General features: G+C 35.2%; 2 protein-coding genes and 1 non-coding gene across 5 annotated transcripts; 1 reads left to right on the top strand and 2 right to left on the bottom strand.

Moving 5' to 3' along the window:
* Positions 1-408: 408 nt before the first annotated feature.
* LOC103139085 (tumor protein D54-like) lies at positions 409-14753 on the bottom strand. 3 transcript variants are annotated; one of them, XM_007553562.2, is made up of 9 exons: positions 14502-14749; positions 13516-13631; positions 13285-13433; positions 12622-12669; positions 10839-10940; positions 8383-8409; positions 8125-8160; positions 7994-8042; positions 7507-7907 (listed from the first exon to the last, which is right to left on the bottom strand). In XM_007553562.2, exons 1-9 carry the CDS (start codon positions 14512-14514, stop codon positions 7830-7832), a joined length of 618 nt encoding a protein of 205 aa, XP_007553624.1. In that variant the 5' UTR covers positions 14515-14749; the 3' UTR covers positions 7507-7829. The 3 variants fall into 3 exon arrangements, with proteins under 3 accessions (XP_016527677.1, XP_007553624.1, XP_007553626.1); XM_007553564.2 differs by lacking the exon at positions 8383-8409 and having other exon boundaries at positions 14502-14751; XM_016672191.1 differs by lacking the exons at positions 7507-7907; positions 7994-8042; positions 8125-8160; positions 8383-8409 and adding an exon at positions 409-1115 and having other exon boundaries at positions 14502-14753.
* Positions 3865-6198, bottom strand: ppdpfa (pancreatic progenitor cell differentiation and proliferation factor a). The gene is made up of 5 exons (XM_007553565.2): positions 6054-6198; positions 5381-5463; positions 5226-5303; positions 5042-5135; positions 3865-4233 (listed from the first exon to the last, which is right to left on the bottom strand). Exons 2-5 carry the CDS (start codon positions 5433-5435, stop codon positions 4104-4106), a joined length of 357 nt encoding a protein of 118 aa, XP_007553627.1. The 5' UTR covers positions 5436-5463; positions 6054-6198; the 3' UTR covers positions 3865-4103.
* trnae-cuc (transfer RNA glutamic acid (anticodon CUC)) lies at positions 6576-6647 on the top strand. Its single transcript has one exon. It is a non-coding gene; the product is annotated as a tRNA-Glu (tRNA).
* Positions 14754-17242: the final 2489 nt, after the last annotated feature.

Genomic DNA, 17242 nt, shown 5'->3' with positions numbered 1-17242 from the left:
AGCTCAGCTGTGAACCGAAAACAAAATGGATTCCCTGGACTCATCTGAGCGACCTTTCACCCAGACCCTGGACGCCTTTTGGGATACAAACAGAATTAAAGTGCTTTTATCTCAGTTATTAGTTACATTATTTATGACAAAACTGATGAGGATTTTAGTTCCTGCATGAAAGTTTTATTTTCAGTATTTTAACGTTTTCTAGATCGATTTTGACTTGTTGATTCCAAAATGTTTATTCTTTATTCATCAGTAGAATGATTTCTAAACAACATTTAGCAAATTATGAGATGTTTCAAGGGGAAATTTTTGAGAGCATAAGATATTTTTAATAAAAACCCAAACAAATCAAGTGGATCGTTGTTTTTCTGACAGAAGAAATACGGAACAAAAGAAACCAAAGAGAGTAGATCTGGTTTTACGCAGAAACTATTTATTTATGTTTTATGTTCTTATATTTAGTGAGAAGTTTTAGTAAAAGATTTGACCACAACTGGCCTTTAATAGGACGTTCCTGGTGTTGTTGGGGCTCGAAATAAAAATGAGTTTTAAGATGTGACAAAAACTCAAGAAAAAAACCCTTTAAACTGCAGATGAATTAAACATCTTTTGCAAACACTTATTTTTTTGGGAAATGAGCCTCAGCTAAATTCTCTAAAACTGCTGCAGATGTTGGTGTTGAAACGTGTTTTTGTTGCATTTAAGACCAGAGAAGTTGGCCAGCAGACGGGAACACAAACAGAAAACACAAACATGCTGCGGCGATAAACTGATGCCAGCATGCAGCTTTTTCTGTGGACACAGAAAGTCCCTGAGTGGCTCGTGGGCCCAGCGGGTCCATCCGTCCGGCTCGTGTTGCTGAACAAATATAACCCTAAAACAGGATGACACTTTAGACCCGGAACAGGAACGAACCTTTTCACCTGAGCTTAAAATATACAATGAGTCACTGAGTCCGGTAAAGTCTGCATGTCTCTTTCCTCTCATCTTATCTGTGTGTTTGGACCCCGGATGTCGGGCCGGGCCGGGTCGGGTCGGGTACCTTTGGCCCAGATTCTTTTAGAGCCAACTGAAGGGCAGATGCAGTCTGAGCTGCAGGAAGCAGGCAAGAGCTGTTCCAGCAAATAAAGCAGAATAGAGAAATTATAATTTATAACTAAAAACAAAAGATATGATTGAACTAAACGTAGATAGAGAACAAGATGAGGAGAAAATTCACATCAAAAACAATTACATTTTTGTTCTCCATAAGTTTAATATTTCTGAGAAAAAAAATAAAATTTTCTATAAAAACAAGGACATTTCTGAGCTTGTAAAGTCAAAAATTTGCAAGAAAAAGTTAAGATATTTTTGGATTTATATCAGAAATTTTCTTGAATTTGCTTTTGTTTTTTTGGAGATTTAGTTTAGAAAGTTAAAAAAATGACTTTTGATAATATCAGTTTGAAATGAGTTTGGAAAGTTGAACATTTTCTACTTTTCAAACTCATAAATTCCCTAATTTTTCTAGAAAATTTCTGAAATCAATCTCAACATTTCTGAGTTCTTTCTCACAGATATTTCAGACTCAGAAGTTTCCAAGTGTTTTCTAGAAAATTTCTGAGTTTTTTCTCACAAATGTTCAACATTTGGAGCAAACATTTTCTTTATTTTTTATAAAAAAATTCTGAGATTAATTTAAAAACTGACATAGGAGTACTCTGTATTTAAATGAAAAGTAAAACGTTAAAACTGTCAGAGACAGAACGATTACACTGCAAAAATGCAAAATCTTACCAAATATTTTGGTCCAGTTTCTAGTGCAAATATATTTGAAATAAACAAAACTATCTTGCAGACAAATTAGTTGTAAGTTAGTTTCCTCTTATTTCAAGTGTACTAAGATATTTGCTGTAGAAACTCAACCAAAACTATTTTATCAAATTTTGTGTTTTTGCAGTGTGGCAGCAGTAGGAAGGTTTCACAGACACCTTAAAGCCAGACGTAGCTTCTATGGAGAGAAAAATATCTGAGCGAGAACAAAAAGTTGTCAGTTGAAAAAAACAGAAAATAATGCAAATTGGAGAGTAGTAAAAGAAGAAAGTGAGAGAAAGTGATCAGTTTCAGTAACTTTCCTTCTTTCCTCCATCTCTCTGTGACTTTTAGCATTATGAACAACATTTTATAACCTAAATCAGCTGCAAACATCTCCACATCTCCGTCCCTGATCCGTCTGCTAATCTTCCATTAATTAACTAAACTTCACAGGCGCTGGATTTTATTTAGGGCTGTCAGGGTAAATGTGCATCTCACTTTGAAGTTTTTTTTTTATTCTTAAAAAGCATTTCTCTCCCTGTTTTATCCCAGAACGATGTCTGATCCGGTTCCAGAGCCAGAGTGCTGTTTGCATTTCATGTTTGAACAGAAAAGTAATCTTCCAGCAGGACTTTGGTCGGTCTATTCTTAGTTATCAATGTTCATTTTGGCAAAATGTTCACTGTTTGTTGTAATTCTCAGAATAGCACGTACTGAGAATCAATGATTTCATTGATTTCTTTCTGCTGCCAATATGGCAAGATTTCTGAGTTTTCAATGTTGCACAACTCTAAGTTGTAGATAAGAAGACCCTATGACTCAAAACGTGCTGTTTTTCATGCAACTTAATCTTTATGTAAAGTTTTCATATCACTGAATATTGTGATGGCAATAGTGAAAATAAACAAAAATCAAATTATGGTTGTTAAATAAGGGGTTTGTTTTGACACTGTTTGGATTTTTAAGTAAAGTTTAAGCTCTAAATTATTCATACCGGCTAAAATTTTAACCAAACTAAGACCTGCTTTTTTCTTTCTAATGAGACGTGCATCTCACAAAAAATAATAGAACAATGTAAAGCTAACTTACAAGTAACCTTTCAGCAATAGGAGCTTGTTTTAAGTTATTATAGTCCCTTAATATTGATCAGAAAGTACAAGTTCTACTGGCAAATTATTTCACTGATAACTTGGGAAAAATGTTTTGTTATTTAAGTGAAACAATCTTCTTGTGGAACTAGAACTTGGTTGCTAGGTGACGAGCTGGGCTTTGCTGGGGTTGCTAGGTAACGGCGCACTGCCCGGCCATCTATCGTGAAATAATCTGCCAGTGGAATTAAAACTTTTTCATCAATATTAAGAAGTTATTTACTCAAAATAGTCCCATGTCTTGTTGAAAAGTTTAAGTTTTACTAAAAAGTTATTTAATATTGATGATAAAGTACTAGGTCAACTGGCAGCTTATTTCACTTATGACCAGACGTTTTTCCATTGTTTTAAGTTAAATAATGTCCCAGTGGGAATAATGCTTTTTCATCAGTGTTAAGGAACTATTTACAAACTTCTATATCTTGCTGAAAAGTTATTTGTAAGTTATTTTTGTCTTATTTCAAGACAAAACAAATTTGTCTTGAATTTTTTGTCTGGAAACCAGACAAATACTTACTACAGTTTTCTGTTTTGCAGTGTGTGTATTGACCACTTTGTATAATTAACAACAATAAAGGACGTAAAGACATCTGGGTGCAGGAAGCACCTTGTTATTTGGTTTAAATTAATCTCCCTGACCTTTCCTCTCCATGACGTCTTCCTCAAGCTGCTGACCCACATTAAAGCTAAACTGAGACGTTGCATAAACTGCATTACTGCTTGAATTAATCGTTTCTAATCATGTCAGCGTCATAAACAGATTAAGTCCATTGTTGAGTCACCTGTGTTCTTTCTAGGTTATATAAGCCAAAGCTTTGAATGTGACGTTTACTGAAAACATTAAGTTATTGTTAATGTTTTATATATATCTGTTAACCTTTTATATAAAGGTTAACAGATAAAAAAAAGTGGTGGACAAAAAAAGCGGTGTTTAGAATATAGTTTTATTATCAGTTGTAATTTATTACAACATATGCATAAAAAATGTTTTTACATACGAGCTTTTTATTACTTTTGGTCAATATATAAACATACTATATACAGGCAAAAAGGATGAGGAAACCCCATCAACACGACCACCATCGTTACATCTCCATTGCTGGACTATGTGAGCGGTGGCGAGTGGATGGTGAGGAAGGTGCAGAGGAGGAGGAGGGTTGAGGACTAGGAGGAAGTTGGTGGGGGGGACATAGGTTCATGTTTTCCACCGTCGCTGCTTTCGCTGAGTTGTCTGGTCCGAATCATTTCCTTGGCGATGCAGGTCACCTGTCCGTTGGCTAAGGTGTAACCGTTCCTGCAACACAAACCAGCCTTTAGTTTACCATCAGACAGCATAAATGCCCCCACCCTGCAAAAACACAAAGTCTTACCAAGTATTTTGGGTCTATTTCTAGTACAAATATCCTAGTACATTTGAAATAAGACAAAACTAGTTTACAAGCAAGATATAGGAGCTTGTTCTAAGTAAATAATTTCTTAATATTGATGGAAACGTGCTAGTTCCACTAGCAGATTATTTCACTTATAACATGAGGAGAAATGTCTTGTAAGTGGCCCTAGTATTTTTTCATCAACATTAAGGAATTATTTATTCAAATTTCCAAATTCAAAATTCAAAAATACTTTACTGATCCCAAAGGGATTTTAAATGTTGTTGTAACTCATATTAATTCAAATTCTTTGAAGAGTTGATGTAGAAAACATAATATTGATGAAAAAGTATCAGTTCCAATGCCAGACTTTGCTACTTATTTCATGATCCACGGCAGGGCACTGCACCGTTACCTAGCAACCCCAGCCAAGCCCAGCCCGTCACCTAGCAACCCACCTAGCAACCCAGTTCTATTTCCACTGGCAGATTATTTCACTTATACAAGATATTCTCCCATGTTATAAATGAGATAATCTGGCAGTGGAACCAGTACTTTTTCATCGATATTAAGGTTTTATTTACTGAAAACAAGCTCCTATTTTCTTGCTCAAAAGTTACTTGTTACCTTCATCTGATTTCAATCATTGTAGTGGAAAGTAGACCAAAAATATTTGGTGAGATTTTATGTTTTTTGCAGTGTAAGGTGGTTACATCTGCATAAGTCACTCACTTTTGATTTTCAGATCCGTTTTGCATAGCGAGCTGGTTCTGCTTTGCAAAGAAGAACGAAGTCCACCAGTGACCGGAGTCTTGCCTTGGAAGAGCTACGAAGAACGAATGTTTATTTTTAATTCAGATGTGATTCATTAAGACGCCATTTTGAATACGTTTCAACAATTTGCTGCTTTCCATACCTGGATGGTGTGGAATAACCTCCCCAGTGTACTCGGCGCTCCCACAAGAGCTGCTACTGGAGTTGGATCCGAGACGTCCTTTTGGAAAGAAATGGTAACGTTTAATTTTTGTAGACTTATCCAAAGATACAAAGCATTATATTCGCATTACTTACTTCTATAGTAGTCATGTGTGGCGACGAGGGAACCACTTGATGGAATTGATGCCATTTTCTCCGACTTTAAATGGGAAAATAACCTAAAGAGGAAAACAGACACGTCAGACTCAACCATTTAATTTCCATCTTGGAGCCTGTTCAGTAACACTCTTGACCCAGTTATGTTCACAGAGTTATAAAACAGTAACAGGTTGCTCTGAGTGTCAGGTTTCCCCAAACTCAAATTACAGGAATGTATGGGAGAACGTGCCCATGTGTACAGCAGGCTGGTGTGCATGCACTGGCTGCATGACACACTGGCTGTATTCAGACCCAACTTCCAAAGTCATAAAAGAAATATAAATCCTTATTTTCTACCATTGTTAATTGAAAAATGTTTATTATTGTGCAGAGACCAGAACTGGTTCAAGGCTGTACAGCTTAACTGTCTGAACAGCAGATGGCTTATAGGGATTTCACTGACCGATGCCAACACTGCATGGCCTATAAGCACAGCAAATGACGCACAATCTAAAAGTAAATAATGTACATTTTGCTACAATTCTTTACATTTATTTATTCAGGGTTAATTACTAAGGTGAACAATTGAGATTCTTTTTCATGCAAAACAGTTTTAAAAAAACACACACACACAAAGAAAATGTACTCTAGAATAATTATTTTAACTTACCTTTAGAGTGGGTGGATGATGCTTGCACCAGGTGCGGATGGCTTGCAGTAGAATAGGGGGTAGATGCAAGCTAACTATGGACCATTTGTGGACGAACAACCTGTCTGGACCGCTGTGGATCACTGCACTGCTGTGGTCGCATAGGTTGGCCCACGAACCGCTTTTATAGCAGCAGGCGCGTTCGTCCTCGGCTCATGGGCGGGGCTTGAGTGGGAAACTTGAGGATGGAAACGTGTTACCCTGTGGTCCGTCCGTGACACGCATAAGGTGGTCACGGTGACACCAGTGCGCTTAGGGAGATTACACAGGCTTTACTTAAAACCCGATGGCAACCAGTGCAGGACTTATCCTTATCTGTTTGTCAGAACTAGAAAAGTAGTCATGCACAGAAATGGGCACCGGCTGAGGCATAAATGCCTTAACACAGGTTCTCAAAAAGAAAATAACTACTATCATCCTCAGAATGCCAACGCAAAGTTGTCTAAGTTCCATATTCAATGTGTATCAGCCTTATGGCGTATATCCCTGGTGGTCTAGTGGTTAGGATTCGGCGCTCTCACCGCCGCGGCCCGGGTTCGATTCCCGGTCAGGGAACTTGACTTTTGTACTTCTAGAATAGATTAAACTTTATTAATCCCAGAGGGAATATTTATTCATTGACAAACTACTCCATTCAAAGTATTAGCAAATACAGGTATAATCAGGCACATATGAAATTTAAATACATATACAGAAGTGTTAAATTATAAGCAAGTTAAATATGACCTAAATATAAAATAAATAAAATAAGCAAATTAGAATTTCTTTTACATTCTGTTACTGAGCCCTTAAAAGGCTGTTGCACAGATAAATGATCCGAATGACCTTATTTCATATATAATTTTCTATTTATAATGAATGAAAATAAGTTTCTCCGTTTTTAAGACCTGGGACATGTCAATACTTTTACATTTAAAATTTCCATATTGTTTATTTAAGCTTCAGGAACTGTAGAAAAAGTAAAGAGCACTTGTAAACTGACCTAAATAAAAACAAAATATATAAAATAAAAACGAATTATCTAGCGCCACCCAACGGTACATATGGGATATGTCACTTATGACGTTTTTCAACTATGTACATTTATTTAATCATATAAATCATTACTGTTAAAAACTATTTAAAATATAATAAATATTTTTAAAAATATTGATTGCATAGATGTATTTAGTTATTTTAAAGTTAAAAATTAAATAAAACAGAAGGCATATGAAATAAGCCACCTAATATTTGATTTTTCACTTTTAAACAATTGTATTATAATTATTAATAAGTTTATTTACAAATTATAAAACAAAAGAAGCTCCAATTCTTGTCAAATTATATATAAAATATACAGGTTCTTTATTTCAATGCTACTTTAGCTATTTTTATGTCCATTTCCAAAATTCATAGAAGTCAACAAACAAAGCCATTGAATGTATCCTAAAGCCTTTACTTGAAAAATCTGACATTACAAAAATACCTCGTAGTACAGCTGATTTCAGAATATGGAGATACAAGCATGTCAAAAACAACCAGCATATTAAAATGAACAGATTTCATCACGTTATGAAACATTCAAAGGTTTAAATACATCTTAATTTTTTACTTACACAACTAGTATTGTACATTCAATTTCTTAATCTGCATCAACAAAGAAACTGGAAAAAACAGACATACATATTGATGAGGGAGATGATTCACATTTTTTTGAACTTTGAGAAATTTTTGTGATTTGCATAAAATCGATTCAGCTCAGGTTTGGTTGCGTGAGGATCTTCTTTCAAATCCAGATGCCTCTTCACTGTTTGACACGCCGCCAGTCACTTTATCCTTTTAATTCAGAAATAATTGATCATAACTTAAGCAATATAAATCATATATTGTATTTTTTATGTTTGTTTAACATTAACACTCACCTTCATACTGCCAACAAGTTCTTCAATAGACTTGAATGTGGATGAATGCCTAAAAATAAATATTAACAATTAAACACTCCATTAAGGACGTTGAATACCAACTTGTTTTTAAATATATTGTGATGTTTTACCTCATAGATGGCACACTAATAGGGTGGTTCAGGGTCCTGAGTGGAAAAAAAAAGATACAATTACAAAATGAGGGTAAATTGTAAATTTTAAGGAGGAAAACTGCTTTTCTTTTGCACAATGCTTTGAATGATCACATATTTAAGTTTAAACTGAGCAGAATATAACAAATATGACCCAAAAGCATTATGGGCAGTTACAAACTAACATCTTCATTTACTTCCTTCCTAAAATGAAGACGTTTGAAGCTCAGATCTTACCGTGGCGGGTTTGGAAGAGGCAAGGCTCTGTTGAGTTTGCAGCATAAATGAGAAAAGAAAATGCAAAACAATGTTGTTATTGGATTACAGTTTGAATATTCTTTAAAAACGATAAGGTGATGCTCCAACTGCAAGGTTGCAATGAGGTTAATCTCTGCATTAACCTCATTGCAACCTCATTGCAGAGGTAAAATAAATAAAAAAAATATTTAAAAAATGTCCCATTTAATATCCAATTAAAAAATACTTTATTGATCCCAAAGGGAAATTAAATAATTAACATTTGACAACAACAAATAAATACTTCTGTGTATCTCACAACATCATTAAGATCCAACTTGACATGTTTGTGGTTCTTTATTGAAAACACTCAGTGGTTTCCCACTAAATGTGAAGCTGACGTGTCCAAACCAAATCCAGAACCAAATTAACGTCACAAGATGTTCATTTTAATGCTTTGTTAATTTTTTTTTGAAATTCTCAAACTTAGCAATTCATTGTCCTAATATTATTATTCTATTTTAGAGGTGGGTAGAGTACTCCAACATTGTAGAGTAGCACTACCCCAACATGTTTCTAGTAAATTATACTCAAGTCAGTGTAAAAAAAAGTCTACTCAAGTTCTGAGTAACTGAACAAAATCATTTAAAATTTAAAAATTGCAAAATTAGACAGACTAAAATATAAACTTAAGCAGATATTTTAGTATTTTAAAGATGAAAAAATAATAAATCATATAAGTAAAAGAAAAAATCAGTTTCCTTCAATATAAAACTTTAACAGCAGGTGTGAGTCAGTCTGGTGAATCTTTCATTAAAACATGTTTGTTTTTCATTCAGTGGGTAGAAATCCAGAAATTTTACTCAAGTAAGATTAGAAATACTTAATAAAATCACTCAAGTAAAAGCAAAAAGTACAGCATAGTGGAAATACTCCTAAAAGTTACTCAAGGAAATCTAATTGAGTAAATGTAACTAGTTACTACCCAACTTCACTCTATTCTGGTAATATGACTTTACTCTAGTATTATTTCAACATTATTCTGATTTTTGTGATTAATTTAGTCTGTTTTTAGGTATTTGTTTTTCCTCCTTACACTTAGTTTAACTTCTACATTATTATTTTTGTTGCGACCCAAAGTGGGCTACTGCCAGACCGGTGCCAGAGGGACAGCCTGTCAGCCTGACCTCAGATTGACCTTTGGCGGATTGAACTGAGGAAACCTGAGCAAAGGTTTTGCTGTAGCTCAGTGGAAAGAAAAGGTAATTAGACGGTTTGACTCCATCTTCCTCCATCAATTTATATTTGTAGAGCTGAAATGTCTGATTGTAGCTGTAGTTTGGTGCTGGATTGTGAAGCATTTTAGTTCCCAAATTTCTCAGTCTTAGAACAGCAAACTTTTTCTTTAGACTTCAGAGAGACTGAAACTCCAGATAAATTTGAGGTTTTATTAGATGATAGCATTTTAAAAGTTAATTTTCTAGTTATAATATTGTAGTCGTTAGCAGTAGTAGTAGTGTCTAATCAATTGATCAGGCTCAAAATCTGGGTGTAGTGATGGACTCAGACCTGAACCTTCAGAGTCACATAAAGACAGTTATAAAGTCGGCCTTCTATTACCTGAAGAACATTTCCAGGCTTAGAGGACTAATGTTTCAGCAAGATCTAAAGAAACTTATTGATTACTGCAACACAGGTCTGCCTAACAAATTAACCTGATCCAAACGCTGCTGCTGGTGTTCTGACTAAAACCAGGAAGTTGGAGCACATCACCCAGTCCTAAAGTCCTTACACTCAGAACAGACTATAAAATACCGTTGGTTTATAAATCACTTAATGGTTTAGCACCACGATACATTACAGATCTGCTGTTGTCATAGCAACCTTCCCGACCTCTCAGGCCTTCTGGTTCTACTGTGCATCCCCAGAACCAGAACCAAACATGGAGAAGCAGCATTCAGCTTCTATGTGCCACAAATCTGGAACAAACTTCCAGAAAACTGTGAAACAGCCAAAACACTGAGCCTAAAAACCCTCCTATTTAGAGTTGATTTAAAACCATTTATCAACATATTTGATGTGTGTTAATGGTTTTAATGATGGGAATTAACATGTAATGTTTGTTGCTTGTTTAATTGGTTACTGTGTGATGTTTTTATGGTTTAAAGCACTTTGAACTACCTTGTTGCTGAAATGTACAAATAAACTATTAATTCATTCATCCCTGTTACTAATGTGTAAAAAACCAGTTTAAAATAAATACACAAAGGACGCTCAGCCTGACAGGGTCAAGTAAAGCCTGGCAGCCTGCCAGGCTTATAATACACTGGGAGTAACACCTTGTAAAATGATATATTTCAGCATTTGTTTGAAAACTGCATGACTATTTATAACTAAAACTACTTATTGAAATGTTTCCCTCCGTTTTCATGCGACCCAAATAAAAGTGGGCTGACCTCATCTGCGCCAGCCTTCTGGTGATGGCCACGCCCACGTTAGACAGAGCAGCAGATGTCACCTGGCTGGCTTGAGACAGGCCGTCTCGTGTCCTCACGTATCTGCACATAATACATTAAATCAGTCAGTGTGATAAAACAAAGCTCTGTAGGTTTCTGAATGTTTAACAGCAGCAACCAGTAAACACAGAAGGCAAACACAGTAAACAAACAAAAATGTTTTAATGTGGTAAAAGTACCACATGAACATTTTAACTTCAGTAAAACCACGTACTTGCTTTTAAAAATACTTAAAGTATTGAACATAGAAGTACTTGTTGAATGTATTCCCCTAATAAAACAGTCTAGAAATATCATCAAGTGTGACCATATGTATATTTTCTTGAATGCATCAATACTGCCGTGACGTTTTAATGATCAATGCTGCAGCTAATGCATGTTTCTGTTGTGTTTACAATCTGTGACAGTTTTCACTTGATTCTGTGCCTCAGAAATTCAGAGTTAAATGCCATTAAGCATAATAAGAAAGGAATAACTATTCCTCTGAACATTTTTATTTATAACAGAGTAAAACCAATGTGTTATTTTAACTGCAATGAAAACAGTCAAGTTGATCATTTTCACTGACATTTCAACTCCAGTTTGCCATCAACTCCACAGTTGGAAAATACTGTATATTCATTCTTAATGGGTCAGTAATGACTAATATTTTAATTTCCTGGAACCATTTTCAAAAATTGGACCCATTTTTTGAAGCAGTTAAGTCGGTTAAGTCATTAATTACTTTAACTCAAATAACGCAATGTGACATGAATGAAACTCCACATATTTCTGTGAACAAATTACAAAAATATAGTGGAGTTGAAAGAATAGATAATTAATGTAAAATGAAGTGGAGTAAAAGTAAAAAGAAACTCAATTAAATCTACTTAAAACGGCAGTATGTAACATTTATAATGTATATTTTTGACATACTTGTTGAAACTGTTGTGTCTCTTAACATACTGCCTTCTCCCAGTGATATCTAGAAACGACCAATCAGAGCCAGGAGGCGGGTCTTAGCACTGTCAATCATGTCTGTGTGCTGTGTGCAGCAGAGTCTGTTCTCAGTGCTAAGGTTAGTTAGCACCGGTGTCGGTGGATAAACAGTTTTCCTGTAACGGTAAGTAGCTTCTCCACCATTAGCACATTTAGCAACGCGCTCAGAAGGTTGGTTGACAGCACTGAGACCCTCCTACTGGCTCTGATTGGTGAGAAAGTGGAGTGGAGGAGCTTGATTTTTCCACAGATTATCTGCCTCATACCGTCATAACCTGGTGATAGTTTTGACAAATATGTAAAAAAACATTTTTTTATAAAAGTTATGTACTCCAGCTTTAAGTAAAGCGTAGATATAGTAAAATTTTATTCAAGTACAATAACAAAGTACTTGTACTCTGCTACATCCCACCGCTAGATACAAAAGCAACTCGTAAACAACAATAAGCTTCATGTGCGTCAGCTGTCCATCTGCCTGCAGCAGATCCTTCCTCCTCTGTTTAATACAAACACTTGAGGCTCGTCATGGTGTGACTTTGTAAAGCCGCTGCCTCTTCTGCTAAGTCAGGCTGTGGGGCTATTATCAGGGCACCAATCCTATTTGACCCGCAAAATCCCATCAGACGGTTCTTAGAAGTGATTCCTCTTGAGGAAACATGCACAGAAATAAACGCCAAAGAGATCCAGTTGTTTTAAAAGTGAATATATTTCTGGGGATGATTAAATCGTGATTCTATGGACTCACACGCTGGAGTTGCTGATGTCCTCCAGAGTGGCAGAGGCTGTGAGGTATCTGAAACGACAGGACATGCAGAGGTCGGCAGATTAGCGTGCTGACTTAAGAGGGCAGCCATGATCATTGCCAGGTTGCCTCTTCTGGTTATGTAACCACAGCTGCGTTTCCATCGTCCATAAAATTGCACAATCTGACATTTTGATAATAGTTTTGCTTAATGGAAACGTGGCAACGCTGATTTTTTTGGTACGTTTTGGTGCTGGAATGAGGTGGTTTTTGAGCCGTATCAAAATTGGTTTATTTTGCAAAACTGAAATTTTGCATCATGAAACACATGAACAAGAACCGGATGATGGTACAGGCGCAAGCCATGAAGAAGAACAACAGGAAGGGATTGGAGGATGATTGAGCTGCATGATTTTTAACGACTTACACCATGAGCAAACTTATTCACATGTTATTTTTAACATGCGTCTGATTTTAATTGTGAAATTGTGTTTTTCCAGCAACATTTTGCGTACGTTTGTAATGGAAATTCAGCGTCTGCCATGATAAAACAATGCATAATAAAACTGGCTCTATGGTACATCCACACCTTAAATTGCCAAAATCTTCAGTGAAAGTTAATATAAGTCTTTGATTCTGTGTTTGTGAAAGGGTGGGTGAACGTACGGAGCTGAGGTCTGGACTTCCTGCCAACCTTTGGAGAGATTCTGCTTCACGTTACTGAGCGGACTCATCCCCAGCTGCCTCCTGATGTCTGCCGCATACTTCTCTTTTGCCAAAAGGACTTGCCTCAACGTCTGAATCTCATCCTCCGTCTACGCAGGAGGAAAGAACAATAAATTCAGGAGGGAACTCTTTTTTTCTTTCCTTGCTTGCCTCTGAATTGAATTGCATTACCTTTGTAAGCTCAAAACGCAGAGTGTCCCAGTCATCCTCCCTTAGATTTGTGTGTGAACATCCATTACCTGTAATTCTTGTGGAGAAGTTCAACGATGAAGATGTCCCGTTAAAAACTTAAGAGACAGAGGAAATATCAAATTAGACTGATGTGAATGGCAAATCAGGAAGGAAAAGTGAAGAATATAGATTAAGATTTAGCTGTAATCAGTTCAAAATTACAATGTTTTAAGAATTAGTATTTATATCTTAATTAAATGTGAAGGAGGGGTTTGAGATGATAAAAAAGTTACTGATCTATCAGAGATATATTAGTGATTAGTTAGAGTAATAGTCAGTAAAAGACAGTCAAATCAGTTAAATATTTATAATAATTTTCCTTTTTTAAATAACTACCATAGATGCATTGCTGCATGGAAAAATTAAGCTTTTGCTATTCAGAAATTAAAACTGAAGATGCCGTGTATAAAAATAGAAAACGACACAAAAGAGGGAAACAAAATCATTCTTATAAATATTATTTCAGACTAATTCGAAAAAAATTTCTGTTTAAATAAAATAATATATAAATAATTATACCATCGTTCTTCCTAAAGTGTTTGTCTGTAATTTAAAGGATATTTCTATCCTAAAGACACCTAAACTACTTTCTTTAATCAAGAATTCACATTTGGGACAATGATTTCGACTCGTAGTTGTAATTTTATCAGTAAATATAGATTTATAGGAACGTTGCATGTTATTATTCACTGTAGTGTTGTTACATGTCGGAGCTGCTATCCTCGGTGCTGAACTCACTTTCTGCTCACCAGCTAACAGGCTAGCCGGCTAAAGGCTAACCTGTTGCGTGCAACGCTAACGTCAGCATAAAGTCACCAAAACTAGCAAACGACTAAAAAAAACTCGTCATTAACCCTCTAAAACCAACCAAAAGCAGACACATAATAAAAATGCAGTACAGTATGATCAATACGAGTTGGTCTTACCTTGTCGGCTCATCGCTGCTTTGTTCACTTCGAAGTGTTTTAATAAGCTAACCGCTGCCAAATGTCTCCATCGGGTTAGCTGAGCTCAGAGAATAGCAGGGGGCAGTCTGATCACTCAGGCTATTATTGGTTTCACTCTCTCTCACACTCGGTAATCTCAGTAATTGACAACGGCAGGATGTAAAGAGATCACTATAAACTCATGCCAGCTTCAGGCATCTCTGTTTGATTTCACCATTTCGTCCCTACACATACGTAATGTGAACACACTGGCATCATTTAAACTCTTTAAAATATAAATGGTTATCAAATAGATATTTAATCATAAAAAACACAACATTTGACTATCTTTTTCTTCACTTTATTTTGGGGGGCACATTTGGCATATATTTGTCAGTAGTGATACAGTCTTTACTTGTTTTTAATTTTTCTGGAAAACTGCAGAAAATAAACTGCTCAATGCTGAACTAAAACGAAACAGGACTGAAAATATCTTTGTTTACAACATCTAATTTATGTTGTACCTTTATTATTATGATAACACTGCCTTGTGTATTAGTGTTATTTATGCACAAATGCCTCAGTGAAAACACACAAAAGCGATTATTTCACAATAAACATGATGTCATCAAATGGACTTTGGAAGACAAAGGCTCTAGAAAAAGCAATCCAATAACTTAAACATATTAATATTTAATTTAACCCCAGTTATACCAAAGCCCAGATTATTTCAATTATTGAAAGTTGGTGGAAAGAAATCCGTGATTTCATCATGTTTGGGATTTTTGCAGCATTCCCTTTTCCTGAGCAAGCTTGTGGTAACAGTGGAAACAAACAACCTTCTTTTAACAAGAAGAACCCAGCTCAGCAGGAGTTGCTGTTCAAAGGACTAAAATCAGTGCACTTATTCACCATTGGCTTTTACTGCAGATTAGACGCAATTTATTTTTATCAGAAAAATCAAAATAGCCTCTTAATAAAGACATTTAAGTGGATATTTAAATTTAGCTTGATTTTTATTTGCCTCTGCTTGGCCATTACATGTTCTTTTTTTTCTCACATTATTGTCATTTACTTGAATTTTATTTCACCAAACTGTTTTATTCCTTTTGGTTTCAGCCCCTTGGCCATTAATAGTAAATGTAGCTCGGTTTTATAAACTCATTCTAAGGATGACAAGTAAGACAAAAACCATCTACCACTTAAATTTGTTGCAAAACATGTGCTGGTTAGCACAGAGCATCTTCATTGACTAAACACAAATCACAATTGGATTTACAAATAAAATTACTTCAATCTGACTATTTAACATCACTGTGTAAATATATTTGTCTCCATCTGGTGGTAAAAATTACATCCACATAAAGAGCAGCTTCTGTAAAAAGCTGCACTGAAGCGTCATATAAATAAATTATAATTCCAATGATGATAGAAACTTGTTTTACTCTGCGTGTATTCTACTTGTTATTGTTAATATATATAAATAATAATGATAAAATATTGTTAAAGTACCAAATAAAATGAAGTTTAGTAATTGCTTAGATGGTAAAAAAAAAGACAAAACTTTACATTATTAACACTGACCCATTTGTTTTTCACTTCGTTTTTTACTGTATTTTATGAGGCTATTAATAGATTCAGATGAATAATCACTTTATTTCCTGCCAACTATTAAAATCATGGCTTTTTAAAAAATAAAAATAGATGAAGACATGAGTCAAAATGTTGAGGAACATTTATTCAACAACAGCAAATCAGATTAATGATCCACTTGTTTTCTTCCAGACACACAGTTACCATGCTACAACATAAATGTTTATACTTTATATGGGCTGAGTGTATGTACAGGCAGCTCCAACCATTAAACCATCCCTTACTGGGTTTAATGGTTACATTACAACACCATACCATTTAAAATGACTGGAAATCCTCCTTTAAAACGTAACGGAATATGAAATAAATAAAAATTTCAAAAATGCATCATATAACCATTTCACTATAGTTACACTATATACTATTTTTTGGAGTCATTTCCTGATCCATTATAGTTTTTTTTGTTTGTTTGTTTTTTTGACACACAATGCATTCAGCTGAAAACATTTACAGTAGCGTTTTTCAGTATCTCGATGAAAAAGCCATGACAGGAACATCTATGTTGCATCGAGGGGGTACAGGAAACATCATACGAGGGCCACAGAGGTCAACATCCATACCATTAAGAGCAGAGGGGTGGGCTACGGGGGCTCACCAATTGTAAACCATTTAAACACATCAGTTGTAGTCATGAAGCTGCAAAAGTAGCAAAGATTAATATGTGGTAAAATATGTGGTACGAGAAAAACGTTTCTTTTTTCTCAAAGATGCATTTCGCAGATTCAGAAAGTCAACAATGAAGAACGATCACAGCATCGGACAGAATATCAGGCTCGTCAGATTTAAACTCAATAATATCACCCAGGAAGAGAGGGACGCGTAACGTTTGGTGCAAAGAGCAAAGAGAAAATCATGTGATGCCATCAACCAGCATGGACGAAGTGCAGCTGGATGAACTGGAGCTGCTTGGATTAAACCAGAAAATAAAATTAAACTAAATTAACCAGAATGAGGTGCAGCTTAATGCATTAAAATAAGATATTTTAATGCCATAAAATATTATTTCTGCATTAAAATAATACAACAGAATAATATTGCATTATTTTAATGCAACATTTTAAAAAATGCATTAAAATGATTTAAAATTA

The sequence above is a fragment of the Poecilia formosa genome, unplaced genomic scaffold, assembly GCF_000485575.1.
Source record: "Poecilia formosa unplaced genomic scaffold, Poecilia_formosa-5.1.2 Scaffold57, whole genome shotgun sequence".
Taxonomy (NCBI): domain Eukaryota; kingdom Metazoa; phylum Chordata; class Actinopteri; order Cyprinodontiformes; family Poeciliidae; genus Poecilia; species Poecilia formosa.
This window is presented reverse-complemented; position numbering and strand designations above follow the sequence as displayed.

Bases quoted from the DNA above. Each gene is read 5' to 3' on its own strand.
- ppdpfa (XM_007553565.2), bottom strand. From the start codon at position 5,435: ATGGCATCAATTCCATCAAGTGGTTCCCTCGTCGCCACACATGACTAC. The intron at 5,304-5,380 runs GTAAGTAATGCG...TCTTTCCAAAAG, and splicing joins CACACATGACTACTATAGAA to GACGTCTCGGATCCAACTCC. The intron at 4,234-5,041 runs GTGAGTGACTTA...TTTGTGTTGCAG, and splicing joins AACGGATCTGAAAATCAAAA to GAACGGTTACACCTTAGCCA.
- LOC103139085 (XM_007553562.2), bottom strand. The intron at 8,161-8,382 runs GTAAGATCTGAG...TTTTCCACTCAG, and splicing joins CCTCTTCCAAACCCGCCACG to GACCCTGAACCACCCTATTA. The intron at 8,043-8,124 runs GTAAAACATCAC...ATTTATTTTTAG, and splicing joins ATTAGTGTGCCATCTATGAG to GCATTCATCCACATTCAAGT.